Raw genomic sequence first — 21922 nt, 5'->3', positions numbered from 1 at the left:
AGAAAAATCCACAAGAAAATTTTCATGTTCATGAATCCTTAAATTAACCAAAACAAGCATGCATATATGATTTTTGATTTTGTCCAAATAACTATCATTTGACAACACGCATATTTGTCAAGTCAAGGGGTATACTAATCACATGGGAATATTCTAAACTCATCACCAATTCATATCGAACCATCATGCTCAAACACAAAGATTATGCCATCACGAACTCATAAAAAAGATGCACAAATAATACTCCTCTAATCCTATCAATATGCAATAAAAAATAAAAAATGCATAAAAGAAACGTCTTATCAATCCTATCAGCATGCAAAAATAACTAATAAGAAATAAAAATAAAATAAGATAAAAAATATGCATAAAATATAGTCTCCTAATACTATTGGCATGCAATGAAAAAAAAAAAAAAAAAAAAAAAAATATACAAAATAAATATTCGAAAAACCCTATTAATATGCATAGATGATTAAATAATGAAAAATAATACAAAAAAGAGCAGATTTTCCTAATTCCACTAAAACATAAAAAGAATGAATAAAATATGGAAAAGAATACATAAAAAGAACTATCCTAACCTTATCAATATAAATATATATATAAACTACGTAAAATAAAAAAAATACTCTCCTAGTCCTACCTCTATGAAAAAATATAAAAAACCTAAAAAATATCTAAAATAAATATCTTCCTAATCCTATTGATATATAGTAAGAATAAAAATATGGAACACACATAGAAAACAAACATTCTTTCCATCCTATTGATGAAAATACTAAAATAAAAAAAATATAAAGAAAGAAAAAAAAGATAAAAAAAATATAGGAATAGCAACGTAAAAAAAATAGAGAATATATATATACAAAAAAAACAACTAAAATCGCCACGTAGCATCACGAAAAATCCATCTCATGCTCAAGTTTTATCATGATGTCATGAATTGACATGAAACTTCAATATGAAGATAACTTTATCATACAAATACAGAGAGGAAAATCGACAAAGTGGCACAGAAAGCGAGGAGGAAAGGTAAGAAATCACAAAAAAAATATAAAATAAGATAAAATAAAAGAAAAATAAACTCACCTATTAATCTGAGAACTATGGTTTGATCCCTTTAGGTATAACTGAAGGCTCGTGATTCCCTGTGATGGCTGTTATGATGGAGAGGAAGAGTGAAGTGTCTGCAATGGGCTTGTACTACAGGATCTATGGAGAAGATGAAGATGGCTATCGAAGGCGATGAAGGCAGCAAGGTGGCTGCTTTGCAATGCTGTGACGATGCTATCGAAGATGTCATGAAGGCAGGGAGGAGGCTGGGGAGTATAGCTAATGTGACAGAGAAGATTAGGAGTAATGTGAGAGAGTTGAGTGTTGATCCTCTCTAAAACGTGGCTGAGTTGCAGAGACACGGGCTGAGAATGAAGAAGAAGGCGTTGGTGACGATGATGGCAACAAGAGGGATGAAAAGGGGCTGGAAAAATGTTGGGGCAGCAAATGGGGCATTTTGTTATTGTAGCAGCAATGCTGTGTTGCAGGTTCAACCAAAAAGGAAGAAGATGCAAGGGTTGAGGGGGGATATTGGTTCAGTAGAGAGAGAGAGATGTTGAAGAAGAGCAGAAGAAGACGTGAAAGAAGAAGAAGAAATCCCCCCTCATAGAGAAGACGTCCTTCTCTATTTATTAAAAAAAGCTTTCTAATTTTTATTTCTTTTTTTTAACGTGTTTCTTTTTTTTTCGTTTTTCTTTTTTCTTTTAATTCCTTTTTAGAGAATGATGGTGGGGATTCCATGCATTTCGTACTACGTTAGTAGTCCCTTATTGGCAAATTGTGATTGGTCGATTTTAGCTTTGAAAATTTTTATTTTGAATTTTATTGATTAATCAATTTTTAATTAGTTTAATTTTGGTTTTATTAGTTGATGGATATTTTTTTTATTGATTGATTAATTAACTGAAATTTTTTTATAGGTTGATTAATAAAAAGTTTTCTGTTGGTTTTATTGGTTGATCGATTTTTAATTTGAAAATTCTTTTAATTGGATTTTAATTGTTTGGATTTTTTTGTTTGAATTGTTTAGTTTGAATTGTTTGAATTGTTTAGTTTTAATTGTTTGAATTTTTTCGTTTGAATTGTTTAGTTTTAATTGTTTGGATTTTTTTTGTTTGAATTGTTTAGCTTTAATTGTTTGAATTGTTTAGTTTTAATTGTTTGGATTTTTTTTGTTTGAATTATTGTTAGATTTTAATTTTGATTGGATATTTAACAGGATTTCGATTTTTATTACATTTTCCTAAAGATCGGGATCTCTAAGTTGAGGGGCATTTCGGTCATTTTTATGATTTTTCTTAAATTTCTCTGTTTTCATCGGTTTGGGTCCCGTTAGACTCGAAATCATGTTCTAAGTGCAATTGAGGCACTTTCGAGGTCTTTCGGAGGTTCAAAATTTATGAAGGGTATTTTTGTTATTTTATCAATTTTTGCGGATTTTTACAAATTCTAGCGTGAGGTTTTTTTCGGTCCCAACGTGATTATTTCTAAGTTTCAAAGTCATGTTTTCCTAGCGTAGCGAGGTTTCTAAGTTATCAGATTGTATATCGAACCTAAAGCGTACGTGCTTGCTAAATCAGGTGTAAGGTGTAGCGATTATAAGCGTGCGTAAATTTCTATGTCTAGTTGTAACGAGTAGGGGAGATGAAAAGATTGAAAATGGAGGGAATCAGGGATAGTACTTACAAGCCTTCGGGTTCTTTGTGATCATCATTAGGAATTCACGGTAATCAGGTGACGAATTATCGAATTAGGCAGATGCAAAAATGGGTGTCTACAGAACCATTCAAGGTACAACATTCGTTTGTCAGTTAAGACCTCACATCCGACAAAGACAATGTTGAAGTCAAAAAAATCAGAAGTCATCTTGAACATTGTAAGATCTTCAAGAGTATGTTTACTTGTTCAAGTGTTCGTTAATGGAAGATGTAGAATCATCAACCACTTTGAAGAGAAAGATCTTTTATTATAATATTTATCAAGAATTTTTAAGTCCAGCTCAAGCATTTTTCAAAAGAAATTCAAAAGAAAATGATCAAATTGCACATATGATAATCGTAAGAGTCTTAAATTTAAAGGTATGCTAGTTCTTCTATCTGTCATACATCAGAGTTTATATTTTTCAAGCGTAATCAATTCCATCAGTCTTATAGTCAAGTTTTAGTTAAAACCAATCTTAAAATGAGGGGTATTTTTAAAAGTCATTTAATTTCAAAGTTTTATTCTTAATCACATGATAAAAAGGAAAATCTTACTTAAAAGTCCGATGATAATTATGAATCCAGATGCATGATAAGCCAATAAAGGCCTGATCTTTCAAACTTTGAGTTCGATTTTGAATCATAGAATGAATTAATAGGATTGTTTAAGTTCCTATAAATCTGAGTCCGAGAAACGTGGCTTAGTGAGTTCGAGTTCGAGAAACGAGACTCCAACTTTTTTGAATCATAGAATGAATTAATAAGATTATTTAAATTTTTATAAATCTTAACCCGAGAAACGTGGCTAAGTAAGTTCGAGTCCGAGAAACGAGACTCAAACTTTTTTTTGAATCATAGAATGAATTAATAGGATTGTTTAAGTTCCTATAAATCTAAGTCCGAGAAACGTGGCTTAGTAAGTTCGAGTCCGAGAAATGAGACTCCAACTTTTTTTGAATCATAGAATGAATTAATAGGAATGTTTATATAAATCTAAGTTCGAGAAACGTGGCTTAGTAAGTTCGAGTCCGAGAAACGAGACTCCAACTTTTTTTGAATCATGGAATGAATTAACAAGATTGTTTAAACTCTAGTAAATCTTAGCCTGAGAAGCATTGCTCTAATAAGTTCGAATCCGAGAAACGAGACTCCAACTTTTTTGAATCATAAAATGAATTAACAGGATTGTTTAAGTTCCTTAGCCCGAAAAACGTGGTTACAATAGGCTCAAGTCCGATAAATGAGACTCAAACTTTTTCGAACTCTAAAAAAGAATTTCAAATAGGATTTAATGAAGTTTTTACAATGTTATGACTCCAAATACCTCATTGTTCAACTTTGCCCTGATTGCTTTCGTTGCATAAGCACATTTCAATTTTGAATCATTATTGTCAGTGAGAGAAGATCTTTAGCACCTGACACATTTTTACTCAGTAAGCATCACACTATTGCACACACGTGCACTTTTGCATTAGTCAGGGATAATTTTTCAAACTTCAATGATCTGATACTATCAGTGAAAGTTCAGGCTCAAGGACCTGACACCTTTTAGGTCGGGGAGAGTTTAACCCTCAAGGATCCGAGCGTCCCTACGAATTGCTAAATCAGGCTGCAAAATGAACTGTCACTAGCTTTGGCATTCGAATATCGCACTATCTACCAAAATAGATTTGATATCTAGTTTGCTTCAACCTTCTGCCATAAAGGAGCATTTGTAGACACCTCATTTTTGCACTCGCCTGATTAATCAACTCGTCAACCCGATTGCGACGGTTCCCAGTAATGGATGGTTATTCCAATGCTCTATTTGTTATTAGATATATTTCAGAAATTCGGATGAGGTATCTTAAGCAAACAAAACTGTAAAAACCATGCTACGCTAAGAAAATATGCCCCAAAAACATAGAAATCATCATTTTCAGACAAACAGAAGCTTCACGATAAAAATTAGTAAAAAATGACCAAATTACAAAAATACCCATAAAATCAAAACATCCCTAGAGCCTACATTACGCTTAAGAAAATCATTTTAAAATACATAAAAGAACAAATTGAAATCAAATAAACCATTTCGTCAATTTTCATAAAATTTGATAAAATTACGAAAATGCCCCTCATAAAGTTCACGACCATTTCGCACAAAAAATTTCATAAATGACACAAAATAATATTCTCATTGAATTTATTACAAAAAATCGATTCCAAAATATTTTGGAACATTGAAAAATGATTTAAAACGCAAAAATCCTCTCCGAGGGCAAAACGGTAATTTTATAATTTTAATAATTAAAATTCTGAAATTAATAATTAAAACATTAATTAATGTAAAGTGAAATCCTAATTAAAATTAAAGTTAATCAAGTAAGACTTGAGTTAAAACACTAAATTGTAGTAAATCAAATAAGACTTAAGTCAAAATCATAAAATCAAGTCAATCAAGTAAGACTTAAGTCAAAATCCTAAATTCTAGTCAATCAAGTAATACTTACATTAAAATCCTAAAATCTAATAAATCAAGTAAGACTTAAGTCAAAATCCTAAATCAAGTCAATCAAGTAAGACTTAAGTCAAAATCTTAAATTCTAGTTAATCAAGTGAGACTTAAGTCAAAACCCTAAAAGAATTCTAATTAAACTCTAAAATTATCTAAAAGAATTCTAATTAAACTCTAAAACTATCTAAAAGAAACATAATTAAACTCTAAAACTATCTAAAAGAGTTCTAATTAAACTGTAAAACTATCTAAAAGAAACATAATCTAACTCTAATTCTATCTAAAAAGCTCTTAAAAAATTTATAAATAGGGGTCTCTACAACCTATTTTCGTATCCAAGAGAAAATCCTAGAAAAAGTAAGTCAAGGAGCTTCCCCAACCTTCCTATAATCCTAATTTTGAAGTCCTAACCCATTACATATCATCCAACCACCAACTTTTGTTCAAAAAACACCCAGAAACCCTTCAAAAACACCTAGAAATCCATCAAAATTAAGAAGCACTTATATCTAAGGAGAAGATACTTCATCTTGGAGATCCAAAGCAGATCCAGTAACGGAAATGAAGCAAGGAATCTCTCCGCCAACTCTGAGGGAACTATCATTGTGATTATCTAGGTATTTTTCATTCTTATTTTTTTATTATTTATTTAACTCTTTTAGCAATGTAGTTTTATTTGAAAAAATTAGAGACCGGCGTTTGTCGGGCGGGGTTGGTGCCTAACACCTTCCAACCCCGTAACGTGATCCCCGGACCCGTATTTTCTTTCGTAGATTAGTGTTATTTGCCTTTTAGAGTCGATGTTCAATTCCTAAACCGTAATAACTATGTGGCGACTCCCAAACCTCGAAAATCAAAAGCGAATCCGCACACCACGCGGATCGAGGGCGCTTTCAGCCCCTCAATATCAAACTCTAACATAGAGACCCTAATCCCTAGGAAAAAAAAATTCAAATCGAAAAAAATAAACTGAAATTCAACCAAGAAACTAATTTAAAATTCAAATCAAATTCAAACCGAAAATCAAATAAAAAATTTAATAAAAATCAAATCCAAATTAAAAATCAAGGTCAAGTTAAAAATCAAAATCTAATGAAAAAAAAAAAAAAATTAAAACTGACTTGACCGATTAAAATTTCATAAAAATCCAAATCAAAAGTAGTTGATCAATTAAAACTCAAATTGAAAATCAAATCAAAAATCACTCAACCAATTAAAATGTAAAATTAAAATAGAATCGATCAACCAATCAAAATCAAATCAAATCAACCAACAACCAATAATAAAATCAAAATTCAAATTAAATTTTAATTGAAATTTGAAATTTAAAATCAAATAAAAATTCAAATTTAATTTAAAACATCAAATTAAAATTCAAATCAAAATGTCGACTCAAATTTTTTTTTTTTAAAATCTAAATCAACCAATTGGAAGCAAAATCAATTCATCGATCAATGACAACTCATCGACAAAGGACCATTAATGAAATGAGTAGCGTGGGATCGCTCTCCCATTCTCTTAAAAGAAAAAATCAAACAAAAAATTAGAGAAGAAAAAAAATAAAACGTGGGCACTACTCTTCTCTAACTTCCCCATCTTCTTCTCCAAATACCTCCAACTTCTTCCCCATAACTACCCACTCTCACATCTCTCCCATCTCCCCCTCTCCCATGGGTGATGATGGAACCACTATAAAACAACAACAAAAGCCACCATCCAAGGAGAGGAAAAAACGTTTTATTTTTTTCCTACTCTCTAGAGATAAAGAAACTACTCCATCTTCTTCTTCTTCTTACATGGAAAAAACTCCATTAAAAAAAACTGCAACTCTCTCCCATCTCCAACCTCTCTCCCTTCTCTTCCATCTCTCCCTCCTTCATGTTTTTGGCTGTTTTCGATATAAAAAAATGCAACAGCCCAAGATCTCCATTAAAACTTCATCTCCCTCATCTCTCTGATCTCTCCCCTCTTTCCCTTTCTTGCGTTTAATGGTAAAACTCCCATAAAATAACAAGATCAGCGATCATTTCATAATAGTAAAAAACGTTTTTTTGCTGTCCTTAAAGAAGAAAAAAAAACAGCAACCATAAAAAACGTTTTCTTTGTTGGCTGCCATTAAAAAAACCAGCAACACCTCTCTCTAGATGACCCCTTAATAGCCCTTTCTTCCTCTCTTCATCTTGCTGCACATAACCCACTCCATTACAGCCCCATTGCTGACCCCCTTTTAGTTGCCATTAAAAACCAGCAACACCTCGTTCTAAATCACCCCTTCACAGCCCTCTCTTCCTCTCTTCATCTTGCTGCACATAACCCACACCATTACAGCCCCATTGCTGCCCCGTTTTAGTTGCCATTAAAAACCAGCAACACCTCTCTCTAGATCACCCATCCACAACGCCTTCTTCCTCTCTTTGTCTTGTTGCATGCTCTTGCTGCACTCATATTCTACCTAACCAACATTCCTCACTGCTTTCATCATCTCCATTACAACACCTGCGACCTCTCCAGAACGTCTCCTCACAACCCCATTTTTTTTCCTTGCTATAACATTCTTTGTTGTGCTTCATCTTCTTCACAACACAACACAACCCCTCTTTTCTCAGCCAAGATCTTCAAGTCACTGTTGCAGCGTAGTTACAGCGCCTATAAGCACCTCTTTCTATCCTCATCTCTCGCATCTCCACCGCAACGAGTATTCATAGGTCTTTGAGTCCTACCTGAAGGAGTCAACTTGTTGTTCTCGATTCAATAGGTAAGATTACTTTTATTTATTTATTTATTTTTATATTCTTGCATATCGAATAAGATTCAATAAATTTTTCTTTTCCTATGTATTTTTATATGTTTTATAGTGGTAGGACTAGGAGGTTTTATTTTTATATAGGTTCTTACGTTCTTTTTTACGTTGATAAGGTTAGGATAATTTTTTTTTTGTGTAATCTTTTCCATGTTTTATTTATTTATTTATTTTTTTTACTTTACTTTTTTTTTATTTATTGTTTCTTGATTTCGTATGCATTTGAACTGACTCACCTGATTTTGGGGTATATGTGGCACTAATGGCAATCTTTATGATTCCAAAATATTAATGGGTCGATTCGCTCATTTTTTTGTCGATAGATTAACTAGGCCAACTCGCTAATATCAAATTGGTGGACTGGCTCATTGGGTGTTGATATCCATTGGGTCGATTCGTCGATTTTTGATGTCATTAGGTTAATTCATTAATGTTGATATTAGTCAACTCATAATTTTTTGTGTACACGAAAAGTTAAAAATCAATTTTTCCAATAAAAATCAACGAGTTGACTCACTGATTTTTTGTCTGCATTAGAAGTTCCAAACCGAAATTTTCTATGAAATTGGGCATGTGAGTCGACTTAATGATTTTATGTGCATTGGAAATTCCAAATCGAAATTTTCTATGAAATTGAGCATGTGGGTCAACTCACTGATTTTTAATACACGTGGCAGTTCTAAAAATCAAAATTTTTTATTAATAAATGTGTACGTTAACTTACTGAATTTTAATTCATGTGGCAATTCAAAAATCGAATTTCTTTAGTTAAAAACATGTGAGTCAACTCACTGATTTTGATACACGTGGCAATTTATAAAATCATGATTTCTTTGATTATGATTTTAATGCATGTGGCGATTCAAAAATCAAATTTCTTTGATAACAAATGTGTGGGTCAACTCACTGATTTTTAATACATGTGACAATTCCAAAAATCAATTTTTTTTAATAAATGTGTGGATTAACTCACTAATTTTGATATACGTGCAATTCAAAGATCGAATTTCTTTAGTTAAAAACATGTGAGTCTATAGACTCCCCATTTTTGCATTTGCCTAATTTGACAATTCGTCACCCGATTACCGTGAATTCCTAATGATGATCATAAAGAATTCGAAGGCTTGTGAGTACTGTCCCTGATTCCTTCTGTTTCCACTATTTTCATCTCCTCTACCCGTTACGACTCGACATAGAAATTCACGCACGTCTAGGATCGCTACACGTTACACCCGATTTAGCAAGCACGTATGCTTAGGTTCGCTACACAGTTCGATAACCTAGAGACCTCGCCATGCTAAGAAAATACAAATTTGAAACATAGAAATAATCACGACAGAACTGAAAGAAACCTCACGTTAAAATTCGTAAAAATCTACAAAAATTGACAAAAAAACGAAAATACCCTTTATAAATTTTAGACTTCCGAAAGACCTCGAAAGTACCTCCATTGCACTCAGAACATGATTTCAAGTTTAACGGGACCCAAACCAACAAAAACAGAGAATTTTAGGAAAACTCATAAAAATGATCGAAATGCCCCTCAACCTCCAAGTTCAACTTAGAGATCCCGATCCTTAGGAAAATGTAATAAAAATCGAAATCCAGTTAAAAATTCAATAAAACTAAAAATAAAACTCAAATTAAAAATTAAACAATTCAAATTCAAACAATTGAAATTAAAAATTAAATAATTAAACAATTAAACAATTAAACATTTAAAATTAAAATCAAACAATCGATCAAATTAAAATTAAAATGTAATCAACAAATTAAATCCAATCAAATTTTTTTTAATCGATCAACCAAAGTTTCAGTTATACCAATCATCAAAATTAAACTCAAATCTAATTGACAAATTTAAAATCCAAAATTAATCCAATCCAAAATCAAACTCGATCGATAAAATCAAATTGAAATTAAACCTTAATTGAATAATTAAAATTCAAAATAAAACACAAACTCAAATTTAAATTAAAAGAAAAATTTTAAGTACCAAATCAAAATCAAAATGTCGATAAAATCTTGTTAAAAATCAACCCAAAATGAAAATCCTCAACCAATCATGACGCATTAACAAGGGACCACCAACGCTACGAGTAGCGAGGGATTGCCCCACCATCATTTCCCAAAGGACGTGTAAAAACCAAAAAGGAAAGAGAAAAAAAAATTAGAAGGTTTTTTTTTATAAAAAGGAGGACGTCTTCTTCTTCTTGGGGGCTCTCTAACGTCCTTGGGCTGGACTCTCGACTCTCTCTACGCACGTCTCTCTCCCTGTTACATCTTATTCTCCAATGCTTTCTCCTTTACAGGCTGATCCCTCTCCTCCTTGTGAACTCGTTACATCTTTGAAATCGCCTCGACCCGTCCTCACTAAATAATTGATAAGGGTCCGATTTATTAAATGAGGGACTTTTTAAAAATGGGAGTCGCCACCTAGTTTAGGTCTAGGAACCATAAATAACTCCAAATAGATATGGGTCGATCCACGAATCAAAGAAATGGGTAAGGGGTCAAATTACGGGTTTCAAAAGGTGTTAGGCACCTAAACCGCTCGATCAAGATGATCGGTCTCTACTACAATCCAAGATCATCCTATGGTCAACATACAGAGACTATGGTCAAGGTCACAGTCCAATCATCATCATCAACTTATGTTGGATTTGCCAAACAAATCCTATGGTTCAAATTGTCCCAATTATTACATGATCATTCTTTGAATTCCATAAAATATGGAAGAGTTTGAAAAAGCCCTGATTAGCTCCACGATCTAAAATCAATTAAGAAATTCCACTTGCAGAACCATCCAAAATAGAAACTTCCAAATTGGAACTCAAAGAATTTTCAAATTGGGAATCCGAAGTTTTCCAAATCAATATTCAAAAAATATATGCTGAATTCCCAAATTAGAATTTTTTTAAAATGGAACTTTATCAAAATAGAAGTTTTCCACAGATATCACAGTTTTGAGTTAGAAACTTCTAAATCCATGAACTTTCTAAATATGGAATTGCAAAATCATCTAAATTAGAAATTGTTAAAATGTGAAATTCCTAAAATAGAAATTTGTAAATATATTCTTTCCTTAAATAGAAAATTGTACAATTTCCTTATCAGAAAATTCCAAATACCAATTTTCAAAATGAAATCATGAATGGGAATTTTTGAATTAAAAAAAATGTGGATTTACTAAGGATTACCAATTTGGAAATTTATGAAATAACAAAAAAAAAATTCACAATACCATGCTTACCAAATTGTAGATCAACAAGCACCAATGCATACAAAATATTGGAGATCGACACACACCAATGCATACCAAATATTGGAACTCAAATTATTCTCAAATCGACTCAAACGGGCAAGCATCTAGGACCATCAATTTTTCCAAAACAACTATCATGCTTAAATACAAGGATCATGTCATCACAAGTTCATAAAAAATGCATAAAAAAATAAAAATAAAATAAAGACAAAAACAAAACAACTTCTTTCCTAATCCTATCAATATGCAAAAAAATACAAAAATATATATCAACAAAATAGCCTAACATGCAAAAAATAATAAAATAAAAATAACAAATAAAAATAAACAAGATGGAGAAGTAAAAACATTTTCCTAACCTTATTGAGGCACAAAACAAATAAAAACATAGAGACATAAAAAAAAAAAACTCTTCTAATCCTACCAATATGCAAAAATAATGAATAAAAAAAAACGTAAACTAAATATTCTCCTATCCCTATCGATGCACTAAAATAAATTAAGCATAAAAAAAAAACTCGAAAAATCCTCCTAATCCTACCAACGTGGAAACTAGAAAACATATAATGATAATAGATAAAAAAACTTACCCACAGAAAGATGATAGGGGCCGATTCCTTCAGATATGACCCAAAGGCTCGTGAGCATACGATGCCGAGAGACGAGGACGGTGAGACAGATGGCCTGATACGTACTGCGATGATGCTGTGACAGCAACTAAAAAAATCTGAGTCGAGAAGTGGCTGTACAAAGTGCAAAGAAGATGATGGCACAAAGAGATGGCCACCGGGATGCTGATTGAAGATGAAGACTGGAAGAGGCGTTGCAGCAATGTTGCAGGGACGTGGTTTTGCTGTTGGAGATGTTGAAGAGGTAAAGACTGTTTTTGGTTGGGCAATACAGAGAGGAACAAGTGGAAGAAGAATAAGATGAGGCTGAGATGGAGCTGAGGAGAAGAAGAGAGGGAATGAAGATGGGGGCTGGTTCAGGAGTGTTGCAGCAAGTTGAACGTGAGAGAGAGGTGAGTTGTAGGGGAGGTAAAGTGTTGTAGAACGCAGGATAAACGGCTGGGGGCGCTGGTATAGCAGCCAACGGAGAGAGAGGGGATTGCAGGGAGTGAGAGGAGATTGCAGAGAAGAGGAGACGTTGAAGAAGATCAGAAGAAAACGTGAAGGAAGAAGAAGAAGTCCCCAGCCTCAAGGACGTTAGAGAGAGGTGAGTTCTGGCGAAAGAATACGTTGGGCAGCAATAGGACATGAACTATGAAGGCTGTGAGAGATGAGGGCTGTGTTGGAGCAAGTAGAACGTGAGAGATAGAGAGAGAGAGAGAGAGAGGAAGATTGTTAGGGAGTAAGAGAGGGCTGGGATGTTGGTGAAGATTGTGTTGCAGGTTTAGTGGTGGAGATGAAGAAGTTTGGCTAGGTGGCAGTGATGATAGGGCTGTATTGCAGCAGCTTTGTTGGAGAAGAAGAAGATCTGAGGGTGAGAGAGGAGAGGAAGAAGACGCAGCAGGGAGAGAGACGTGCACAGAGAAAGAGTGACGACCCGCGTGGGAGAGAATCCAGCCTTTTAGAGAGAAACATCTCTATGTTTTATACATACGAACTTGCTAATTTTTCTCTTTCCTTTTTAACATTTTCTCTTTTATTTTTTTGATTCCCTTCTTTTTTTATTTTTATACGTTTACTTTTGGAAGAATGGGGGTGGGGATCCCACGTTGCTCGTATCATGTTAGTAGTCCCCCATCAACGAATGGCGATCGGTAAATCTAGTTTTGGGTGGATTTTAACAGAATTTTCTTGACATTTTGATTTTGATTTGGTATTTAAAGTTTCTCTTTTAATTTAAATTTGAGTTTGTGTTTTACCTCGAATTTTAATTTTAATTATCCAATTTAAGATTTAATTTGATTTTATCGATCGAGATTGATTTTGGATTGGATTAATTTTGGATTTTAAATTTGTTCATTAGATTTTGAGTTTAATTTTAATGGTTGGTTAATTGGAATTTTGGTCGATTGATTTTAGAAATTTTTTTTTTTTTTATTGGTTTTAATTTCTTGATTGCTTTTTTTTATTTTAATCTTATCGGTGGTTTGATTTTAATTTTTTAAATGTTTAATTGTTGCTTGATTTTAGTTTTAATTGTTTAATTGTTGTTTGATTTTAATTTTAATTGTTTAATTGTTATTTGATTTCAATTTTAATTGTTTAATTGTTATTAGATTTTAATTTTAATTGTTTAATTTTAATTTTTTTATTGTTTAACTTTTAATTTAAGTTTTAATTGTTTGAATTTTTATTTGAGTTTTATTTTTAGTTAGATTAGATTTTTAATTGGATTTCGATTTTTATTACATTTTCCTAACGTTCGGGATCTCTATGTTGAATTTGAAGGTTGAGGGGCATTTCAGTCATTTTTATGATTTTTTCTAAATTTCTCTGTTTTCGTCAGTTTGGGTCCCGTTAGACCTGAAATCATATTCTAAGTGCAATGGAGGTACTTTCGAGGTCTTTCGAATGTCTGAAATTCATGAAAGGTATTTTCGTCATTTTGTCGATTTTTGCAGATTTTTACAAATTTTAACGTGAGGTTTCTTTTAGTTTCAACGTGATTATTTCTAAGTTTCAAAGTCATATTTTCCTAGCGTAGCGAGGTCTCTAGGTTATCGAACTGTGTAACGAACCTAAGCGTACGTACTTACTAAATCGGGTGTATCATGTGGCGATCCTAAGCGTGCGTGAATTTCTATGTCGAGTCGTAACAAGTAGGGGAGATGAAAAGAGTGGAAACGGAGGGAATCAGGGACAGTACTCACAAGCCTTTGAGTTCTTTGTGATCATCATTAGGAATTCGCGGTAACTAGGTGACGAATTGTCGAATTAGACATATGCAAAAAATGGGGTGTCTACAGTTTTCTTCCTCTCCTCTCTCACTCTCAGACCTTCTTCTTCTCCAACGAAGTTGCTGCAACATAGCCCCATCATCACTGTCGCCCAGCCAAACTTCTTCTTCTCTACCATTAAACCTGCAACACAGTCCTCATCACCAACGTCCCAGCCCTCTCTTACTCTCTAACAATCTTCTTCTCTCTGTCTCTCTCTCACATTCTGCCCTTCACAGCCTATTTCATCTCCACTATTAAACCTGCAATACAGTTGATTCCAGAACACCCTTACTACAATGCCTCAGCCCCTCTGTCAGTCTTCATCTCGTGTTCTAGCACAGCCCTCACAATGTTGCCCATTTTTTTAAGTCACTGCAACGTCTCCTGTCGCACTCACATTCTACCCAACTAACACCTTGCTGCCCCCTTTTAACTTTTCATTAAACCTGCCACTTCTTCTCTCCAGATCATTTCTTCACAACCCATCTCTCCCTCTTTTTATCTTGCAACCCAACCCCCTGTTGCAACCAAGTCCTCGTTGCTCAGCCCGAATTTTTCAACTCACTACTATAGCACCGTTATAGCATACGTCAAAACATCTCCCTTTGACTTTATCTCTCAGGAGCGAATACTTGGGAGCCTTTGGATCTTAACTGAAGGAATAAACTCACCATTATTGATTCAATAGGTAATTTTATGTTCAGTTTAGTTTTTTATTTTATTTCTCCTTTTTCTCTCCTTATTTTTGCATTACATTTTTTCTCTTTTTCTCTATTGTGTTCATGTGTTTTTAATTAGATTCTTCCCTTGTATTGATGTCCCCCATTGATTTTTTTTAGTATCATAATCATTATAGCGTTTATCATAAAATGGATTTTTATACTTGCGATGCTATGCGATGTCGTGTCTTGTTTTGAATAATTTACCATAGTCCCGATGCATCGTTCCTTTTTTTTTTTTTTTTTTACTTTTGCATATCAATAGGGTAGGAAAATATTATTTTTTTATGTTTTTTTTTTTTTTTGCATCATGCTAGGGTTAGGAGGATATTTTATTCTTTAGTTTTGTTTGACGTAGGTTTTTAGGTTTATTTATTTGTATATTGATAGGATTAGGGGAATTTTTTTATTTTTATTTATTTTCGTGCATTGATAGGGCTAGGAGATTTTTCTAAGAATTTTACGATTATTATGTTTGAACGAATTTGTATGGTTTATGATGATATTCGAGTTCTTTGTGTCATTTCGGATTATTTTGTGTGATTAATGCACTTCTTGACTTGACAAGTAAGCATGTTGTCGAATGATGGATATTTTGACAAAATTGAAAATCATGTGTGCATGCTCGTTTGGTTAGTTTGGATATTTTGACAAAATCGATCAATAAAAATTAAAATCAAAATCGACCAATCAAATTAAATTAAACAAAAGGCTATCAAATTGCGACAAACATGGGATCATTCCCTTTTTTTTTTAGAATAAAAAAAAAAATTCAAAATAAAAGAACGTGGAAACAAATAAGAAAAAGGGATTTTAAAATAAAAATAAATAAAGAAAACATCCAAATAAAAAAGAGAAATGTTTCACTCAGAAAAGAAAGGAAAAAACAAATGTAAAAAGGGAGTGAAAAAAGGAAAAAATAGTAAAAATAAAAACGGTAAAATAGATAATAAAAAATTTAGAGTGAGATTTTGTTGATGCATAGTGACTGTGCAATCCTATTGGAAGATTGCTTTGAATATTTTTGCACCAGTCCCTCCATCTTAATTTTGTTTACAATCCTTATACTATTTATTAATTAAATTCAAATCCAAAGACCGACAGTTTTAATTGAAATAGGAAAACACTTGTTTTACTAACGTAATAAGATTTTAATCTTTACTAAGGGTCTTTTTACTCATATGGATAATCACATCACCAGTCCAACATTCTAAATTTTATTGAAAGCCTCAAATCAAAAAAATAAAATTCAAGAAACAATATTTTTTTTTTTAGCTTGATGTAATTTTTTGAAAATTTCCAAACTTCCAAATAACTCTCAAACTTAAAATTGAAATACAACGGTGAAAAATAAATTTTTTGGGGATTTATTTTTCTAAAGTTCATTTACTCTTTTTCTTGACAATATTGAAGCATCCGATCATGTCTTTGGATGCCACAAGGGGAGCCCAAGGTTAGTCAAAAATAGTAAAATATTTTAGAGAAACATTTTTCGTACTAACTTAGTAAGATTTCAAATCTTACTAAGGATCATTGAACTCAAATGGATTATCAAATTGGCTATCCAAAACTAAGGTTTCTGATCTGAAAAAAAATATATATATAAAAAATTATGAAAAAAAAAAAAACTATATTTTTGTGAATGAAAATGATTCCTTTAAAAAATTCAGATAAAAATAATAATGAGTGAAAAATATTTTTCTAGTTAACCTTCAAAAATAAAAGGAGGTGTTTAAACTTTTTTACTATGAGAGATGTTTGAAGATGGGGGCCATTGACACCCCAACTTTTACTTATTTCATTTCAATTACTTAAATTAATTATCACAACCCAATTAAAGATCAAAACACACACTTCAAATATCACTAAGGTTTGTCTCAAATTACAATCTAATTATAATAAAATATTATAACACTCATTCAAACCATTTCAGTAGATTTTTACAATTAAAAATGGTTCATATAAAATCGTAAACCTAAAACAAAAGAATCTAATAAAAAAAAAAAGAGAGCTTCTATTGGCACCCCTACTTTTACTTATTCTCAACCATTCATCTATTTTCTTTATTTATTACTATGGTTTGCCTCTAATTACAATCTCAACATGATAAAATATTATAACACTCATTCAAACAATTTTAGTAGGTTTTTACAATTAAAAAAAGGTTCATATAAAATCTTAAACCTAAAACAAAAGAATCTAAGGCAAAAAATGAGAGTTTCTATTGGCACCCCAACTTTTACTTATTCTCAACCATTCACTTATTTTCTTTATTTATTACTAAAGTTTGCTTCAAATTACAATCTCAACATAATAAAATATTATAGCATTTGTTCAAATAATTTTAGTAGTTTTTTACTATTATAAAAAGGTTTATATAAAATCCTAAACCCAAAACGAAAGAATCTAAGCAAAAGAAAAGAAAAAAATGAGAGAGTTTCTATTGGCACCTCAACTTTTACTTATTCTCAATAATTCAATTGTTTTCTTTATTTTTAATTGGGGTGTAATAAGAAAAAGTTGGGGTGCCAATAACACCTATCTTAAAATATTTGTCATAGTAAAAAATCAAAACACCTCCTTTTATTTTTTCAAATTAATCAGAAAAATATTTTTCTTTCGTTATTATTTTATTTTCATTATTTTTATTTGAATTTTCAAGGAAATCATTTTCATTCAAAAAGCATAATTTGTTTTACATCAATTATCTTTTTGGTTTTTTTTTTCACAATCGAAAATCTTGGTATTGGATTGCCAATTTGGTAATTCATTTGAGCTCAATACCCTTAGTAAGATTTCAAATTTTACTAAGTTAGTAGGAAAAGGGCTTCTCTAAAATACTTTATTGTACCAAGTAACCTTGGGCTCACCTTGTGGCATCCAAAAACATGATCGGATGCTTCAATATTGTAGTGGACAAAAGTATATGAACTTTGAAAATACAAATCCCAAAAAATAGTTATTTTTCACTGCTGTATTTCAATTTTAAGTTTGGGAGTTATTTGAAAGTTCGGTTGCCATCAATTTTAAAAAACTTGGATCAATCTCAAAAAATAATTGTTTCTTGAATTTTTTTTTTTTTTTTTTTTATCTGAGTTTTTTATGAAACTTAGAGGGTTGTGGTAGTATTGGTCTGGTGATGTGGTTATCCATATGAGTAAAACAACCCTCAGTAGGGATTAAAATCATACCACATTAGTAAGACAAGTGTTTTACTAATTCAATTGAACAAAGAATAGTGTCAATTCTTCAAGCACTTTCCCACTTTGAATAACATTCAAAATAGCATCACAGGAGTCTTTAACAACCAAATCCCAAAAAGTTGTATAGAATTCTACCCCAAATCCATCCGGTCTTGGGGCTTTGTTCCTTGGCGATTCAAATACAACTTTTTTAATTTCTTCATATGTTACCGGGCAATTAAGAATTTAAATGTGTTCATCCGACATTCATTTAAAAAGAGGAAAAATTCCACTTATAGTATTGTGATGGCTTTTGTATGTACTTTGAAAATATTATGCCGCCCATTAAGGATCGTTCCATCTTATTTTTCAAGTTCTGTGATGGCATTACGTGTAGCATTAGACACCGTGGTAATATAGAATAATCTGTTGTTCCTGTCTCCTTCTTTCAACCATTGAACCCGAGACTTCTATCTATAAAATTTTTCTTCAACTTCAATTTCTTCATTGTACTTCTTCAGTGCCTCCTGTTCCTTAATAACCAAATATTCATCTATCTTATTTTCTTTATGTTCCCTCTAGATTTCATTCAACTGCAACCTGGCTACTTCCTTCCTTTCATTTTTCTGCCCAAAAACATCTCTATTCCAAGTTCTCAATGCATTCTTAACTGCTTTCATTTTGTTTGTAACTCTGTACATCGGATTACCCTCAACTAATATTCTCCATGTTTCCTCTACCAATTCTTTGATCCCTAGTTGACCAACCCACAAATTAAAGAATTTAAATTTTTTCGGATTTCTACCATGACCATCTGGGAACGTGAATTTCATAGGTGCATGATCCGAAACTCCCTCCTGCAAATAGCAAAGTTTCATGAACAGAAATTTAGACAGCCAATCTAAATTTGTAAGTGCTCTATCCAGTCTACTAGCAATCCGACGACCACACATTGCTTTATTGGTCCAGGAAAACCATTTATCAACAATTTTCAAATCCTGAAGACCACTAGTATCAATACAATTATTGAACTCACTCATAGCCCTATAGGACACTGGTCTTCCTCCAACATTTTTATCTTGAAATCTAACCATATTAAAATCTTCCATCAATATCCACGGATGATTTGAAGACCACTGCTTCATATTATTCCAAAGTTCTCTTCTAGTTTGTACCAAGTTATCAACATAACCAATAGAAAAATGGAAAACGAAGACATCTCTAACTCTTTGAACTTGACAATGAATCATTTGTCTAGATTTAAATAGTTTAACAACTTTAAAATTTAGAGGATTCCATCCCACCCAAATACAGCCATATGGATGGGAATGGTAATTATCTACAAATTTCCAAAACTTACACATTTTCTTCTGAAATTACGATGCTAGCGCTACCTCAACCTTAGTCTCGCAAAACCCCAATAGCTCCACCTTTTACTTTCAAATCAAGTCTTGAATAGCTTTTCTCTTCCTCCAATCATTCATTCCCCGCACATTTCAAGCTAACACAACAAAAGTAGCTGCTTTTAGCCACACATTTGTAACGGCAGCCAAAATAGGCGCCACTGTAGACACGGCTGCCCGTGCCAAACATTACGAAATTTCGCTAAAAACCTCTATCTCCCTTTATCTGCAGATTTTGTGAAAAGCACACACTCTCTCTCTCTCTCTGTATCAATTTCATATCATCTCTTCTACATCTAGGAAAAAATCAAGAGAAACCTCTCAGGGCCTCATTCTAACAGGAACGATAATATCTCCCATCGATCTCTCCCCTCTTATATTTCTTCCATCGATTTCAAAGATTTTTTCGATTCAAATTGATTTCAGCCCTATTCTTCTTCAATTTTGAGAAGTTGAAGTTCATTTCAACCCCATTCATATTTGATTATGAGATGGAGAAGTTCGTTTCGACCCTCGTCATCTTCGATTTGGAGAATGTGAAATTCGTTTCAATCCTATTCATCTTCGATTTCGATAAGGAACTCGTATAGCAAACCTGTAAGATCTTAAACAAAAACCCTAGAATCGACATTAATTTTTCTTTGAGTTTTTATAAGTTTTTGTTCTGAATTGGATTGGTCAGATAATCACTTCAAATCTTTTGCTGATATTTCGATTGAGGTTGTTAGATTTGAAGTGTGCTTTGGTTGCTTTGATTCGTAGAAGAAAAAATCTAGTTTTACTTGATCTATTTGTGGCGTTCTGGTTGATTTTGTTTCTCTCTTAACATTTGTGGTTTTTGTTGTCAAAATTTTCAATCTGTTACATCTGCACGTTGATGGACGCACTAACATATTCAAAAAGCTGCACCTGAATTTAAAAATCATGTTATTTAGAAACTTATTTGAAAACAATCTGTTGTTATAACCATTTAAATTTACTCATCCTAAAAACAACATTTTTAAATATAAAGTATGATGGAAGGAAGGAAGGTATTGTATTCCCTTTTGATAACATGAAGCTCTTGTGAGTATATGTTAAATTGTTAGCTTCTTCAGTTTTTGGTTTCAGTTCTTTTAGTGTTTGGGCAAAACTAAAAAAAGTTAAAAATCAGAATGCTGGGTTCAAAATTTTATTTAGGTGGCTTTAGAGAGGTCTGTAGAGATTATTAGAATGGTAACAGTAAGTTGGAGGTTTGGTTGGACTTCATAGAGTTTATAGCCTTCTTGTGTGAACAGGATAGAAGAGTTTTAATGGATTTTCTAAGGTTGATGAATTGCAGATAATTAGCATAAAAATAATGAATGATATGGAGCACTAAAATGAGAGAAAAATTGGGTCTAATTATCCAAATTCATAGTCTTAAGAGTGTCAACTTTTGACAAATTCAAGCTTTAATTAAGTCAATTTTGATGAGTGGTGTTTGAGATTCCTTTCTACTTTAGTTTGCTTGCTATTATTAGGAGGTTTTGAAAGTTACATCAGCACGGAGCTGGCATCGACACGGAGTCGGTAAAGCACTTTAAAAGAAATTACATCAGCACGGAGCTGGCATCGACACGGAGTCGGTAAAACAGTTGAAAACAAATTACATCAGCACGGAGCTGGCATCGACACGGAGTCGGAAGAACATTTTGGAAAAAGAAATTACATCAGCACGGAGCTGGCATCAACACGGAGTCGGCAAAACATTTTGAAAAAGAAATTACATCAGCACGGAGCTGGCATCGACACGGAGTCGGTAAAACATTTTTAAAAGAAATTACATCAGCACGGAGCTGGCATCGACATAGAGTCGGTAAAACATTTTTAAAAGAAATTACATCAGCACGGAGCTGACATCGACACGGAGTCGATAAAGTATTTTGAAAAATAAATTACATTAGCACGGAGCTGGCATCGACACGGAGTCGGTCAAAATATTTTTAAAATAAATTACATCAGCACGGAGCTGGCATCGACACGGAGTCGGTAAAAAACATTTTAAAAGAAATTACCTCAGCACGGAGCTGGCATCGACACAGAGTCGGTAAAGTATTTTGAAAAGAAATTACATCGGCAAATTACATTAATATTTAAAACATCCCTCCACTTTGGGGTGTTTTGGAGTCGCCACCATTCAAATTGGTAAATGGGTGTGAATGGTCACCCGATGTCACATTTTTTGAAAAATCATACATTTGTATGTTTGATGACTCTCGTCGGATAATGCACGTGGCCCAACCTTCGATTCAAGGTAAGGGGGTCCATTTATGGAGTAGGGAAGGTGTTAGGCACCCTACTCCATCCACGTAATGTGGTAACCTCGGATTCGGTTTTTTGAAATAAAAAAAAAATAAAATGAAAGAAAATCGATGATGTGTGTCCTCAAGTGTGA

The 21922-nt window shown here is 32.6% G+C and overlaps 1 protein-coding gene across 1 annotated transcript; it reads right to left on the bottom strand.

Annotated features, from left to right (window-relative positions):
• Positions 1-18681: 18681 nt before the first annotated feature.
• On the bottom strand, positions 18682-19143 carry LOC147394542 (uncharacterized). Its single transcript, XM_086453311.1, has one exon. The coding sequence runs from the start codon at positions 19141-19143 to the stop codon at positions 18682-18684; it is 462 nt and encodes a 153-aa protein (XP_086309437.1).
• Positions 19144-21922: the final 2779 nt, after the last annotated feature.

This window comes from Akebia trifoliata, chromosome 9, assembly GCF_017979445.1.
Source record: "Akebia trifoliata isolate Shusen 1 chromosome 9, ASM1797944v1, whole genome shotgun sequence".
Classification (NCBI taxonomy): domain Eukaryota; kingdom Viridiplantae; phylum Streptophyta; class Magnoliopsida; order Ranunculales; family Lardizabalaceae; genus Akebia; species Akebia trifoliata.
Note: the sequence above shows the minus strand (reverse complement) of the source record. Positions and strands in the feature narration are given on the sequence as shown.

What these genes read in the sequence shown, in the direction of transcription:
- LOC147394542 (XM_086453311.1), bottom strand. Translation starts at nt 19,143, where the DNA reads ATGAGTGAGTTCAATAATTGTATTGATACTAGTGGTCTTCAGGATTTG.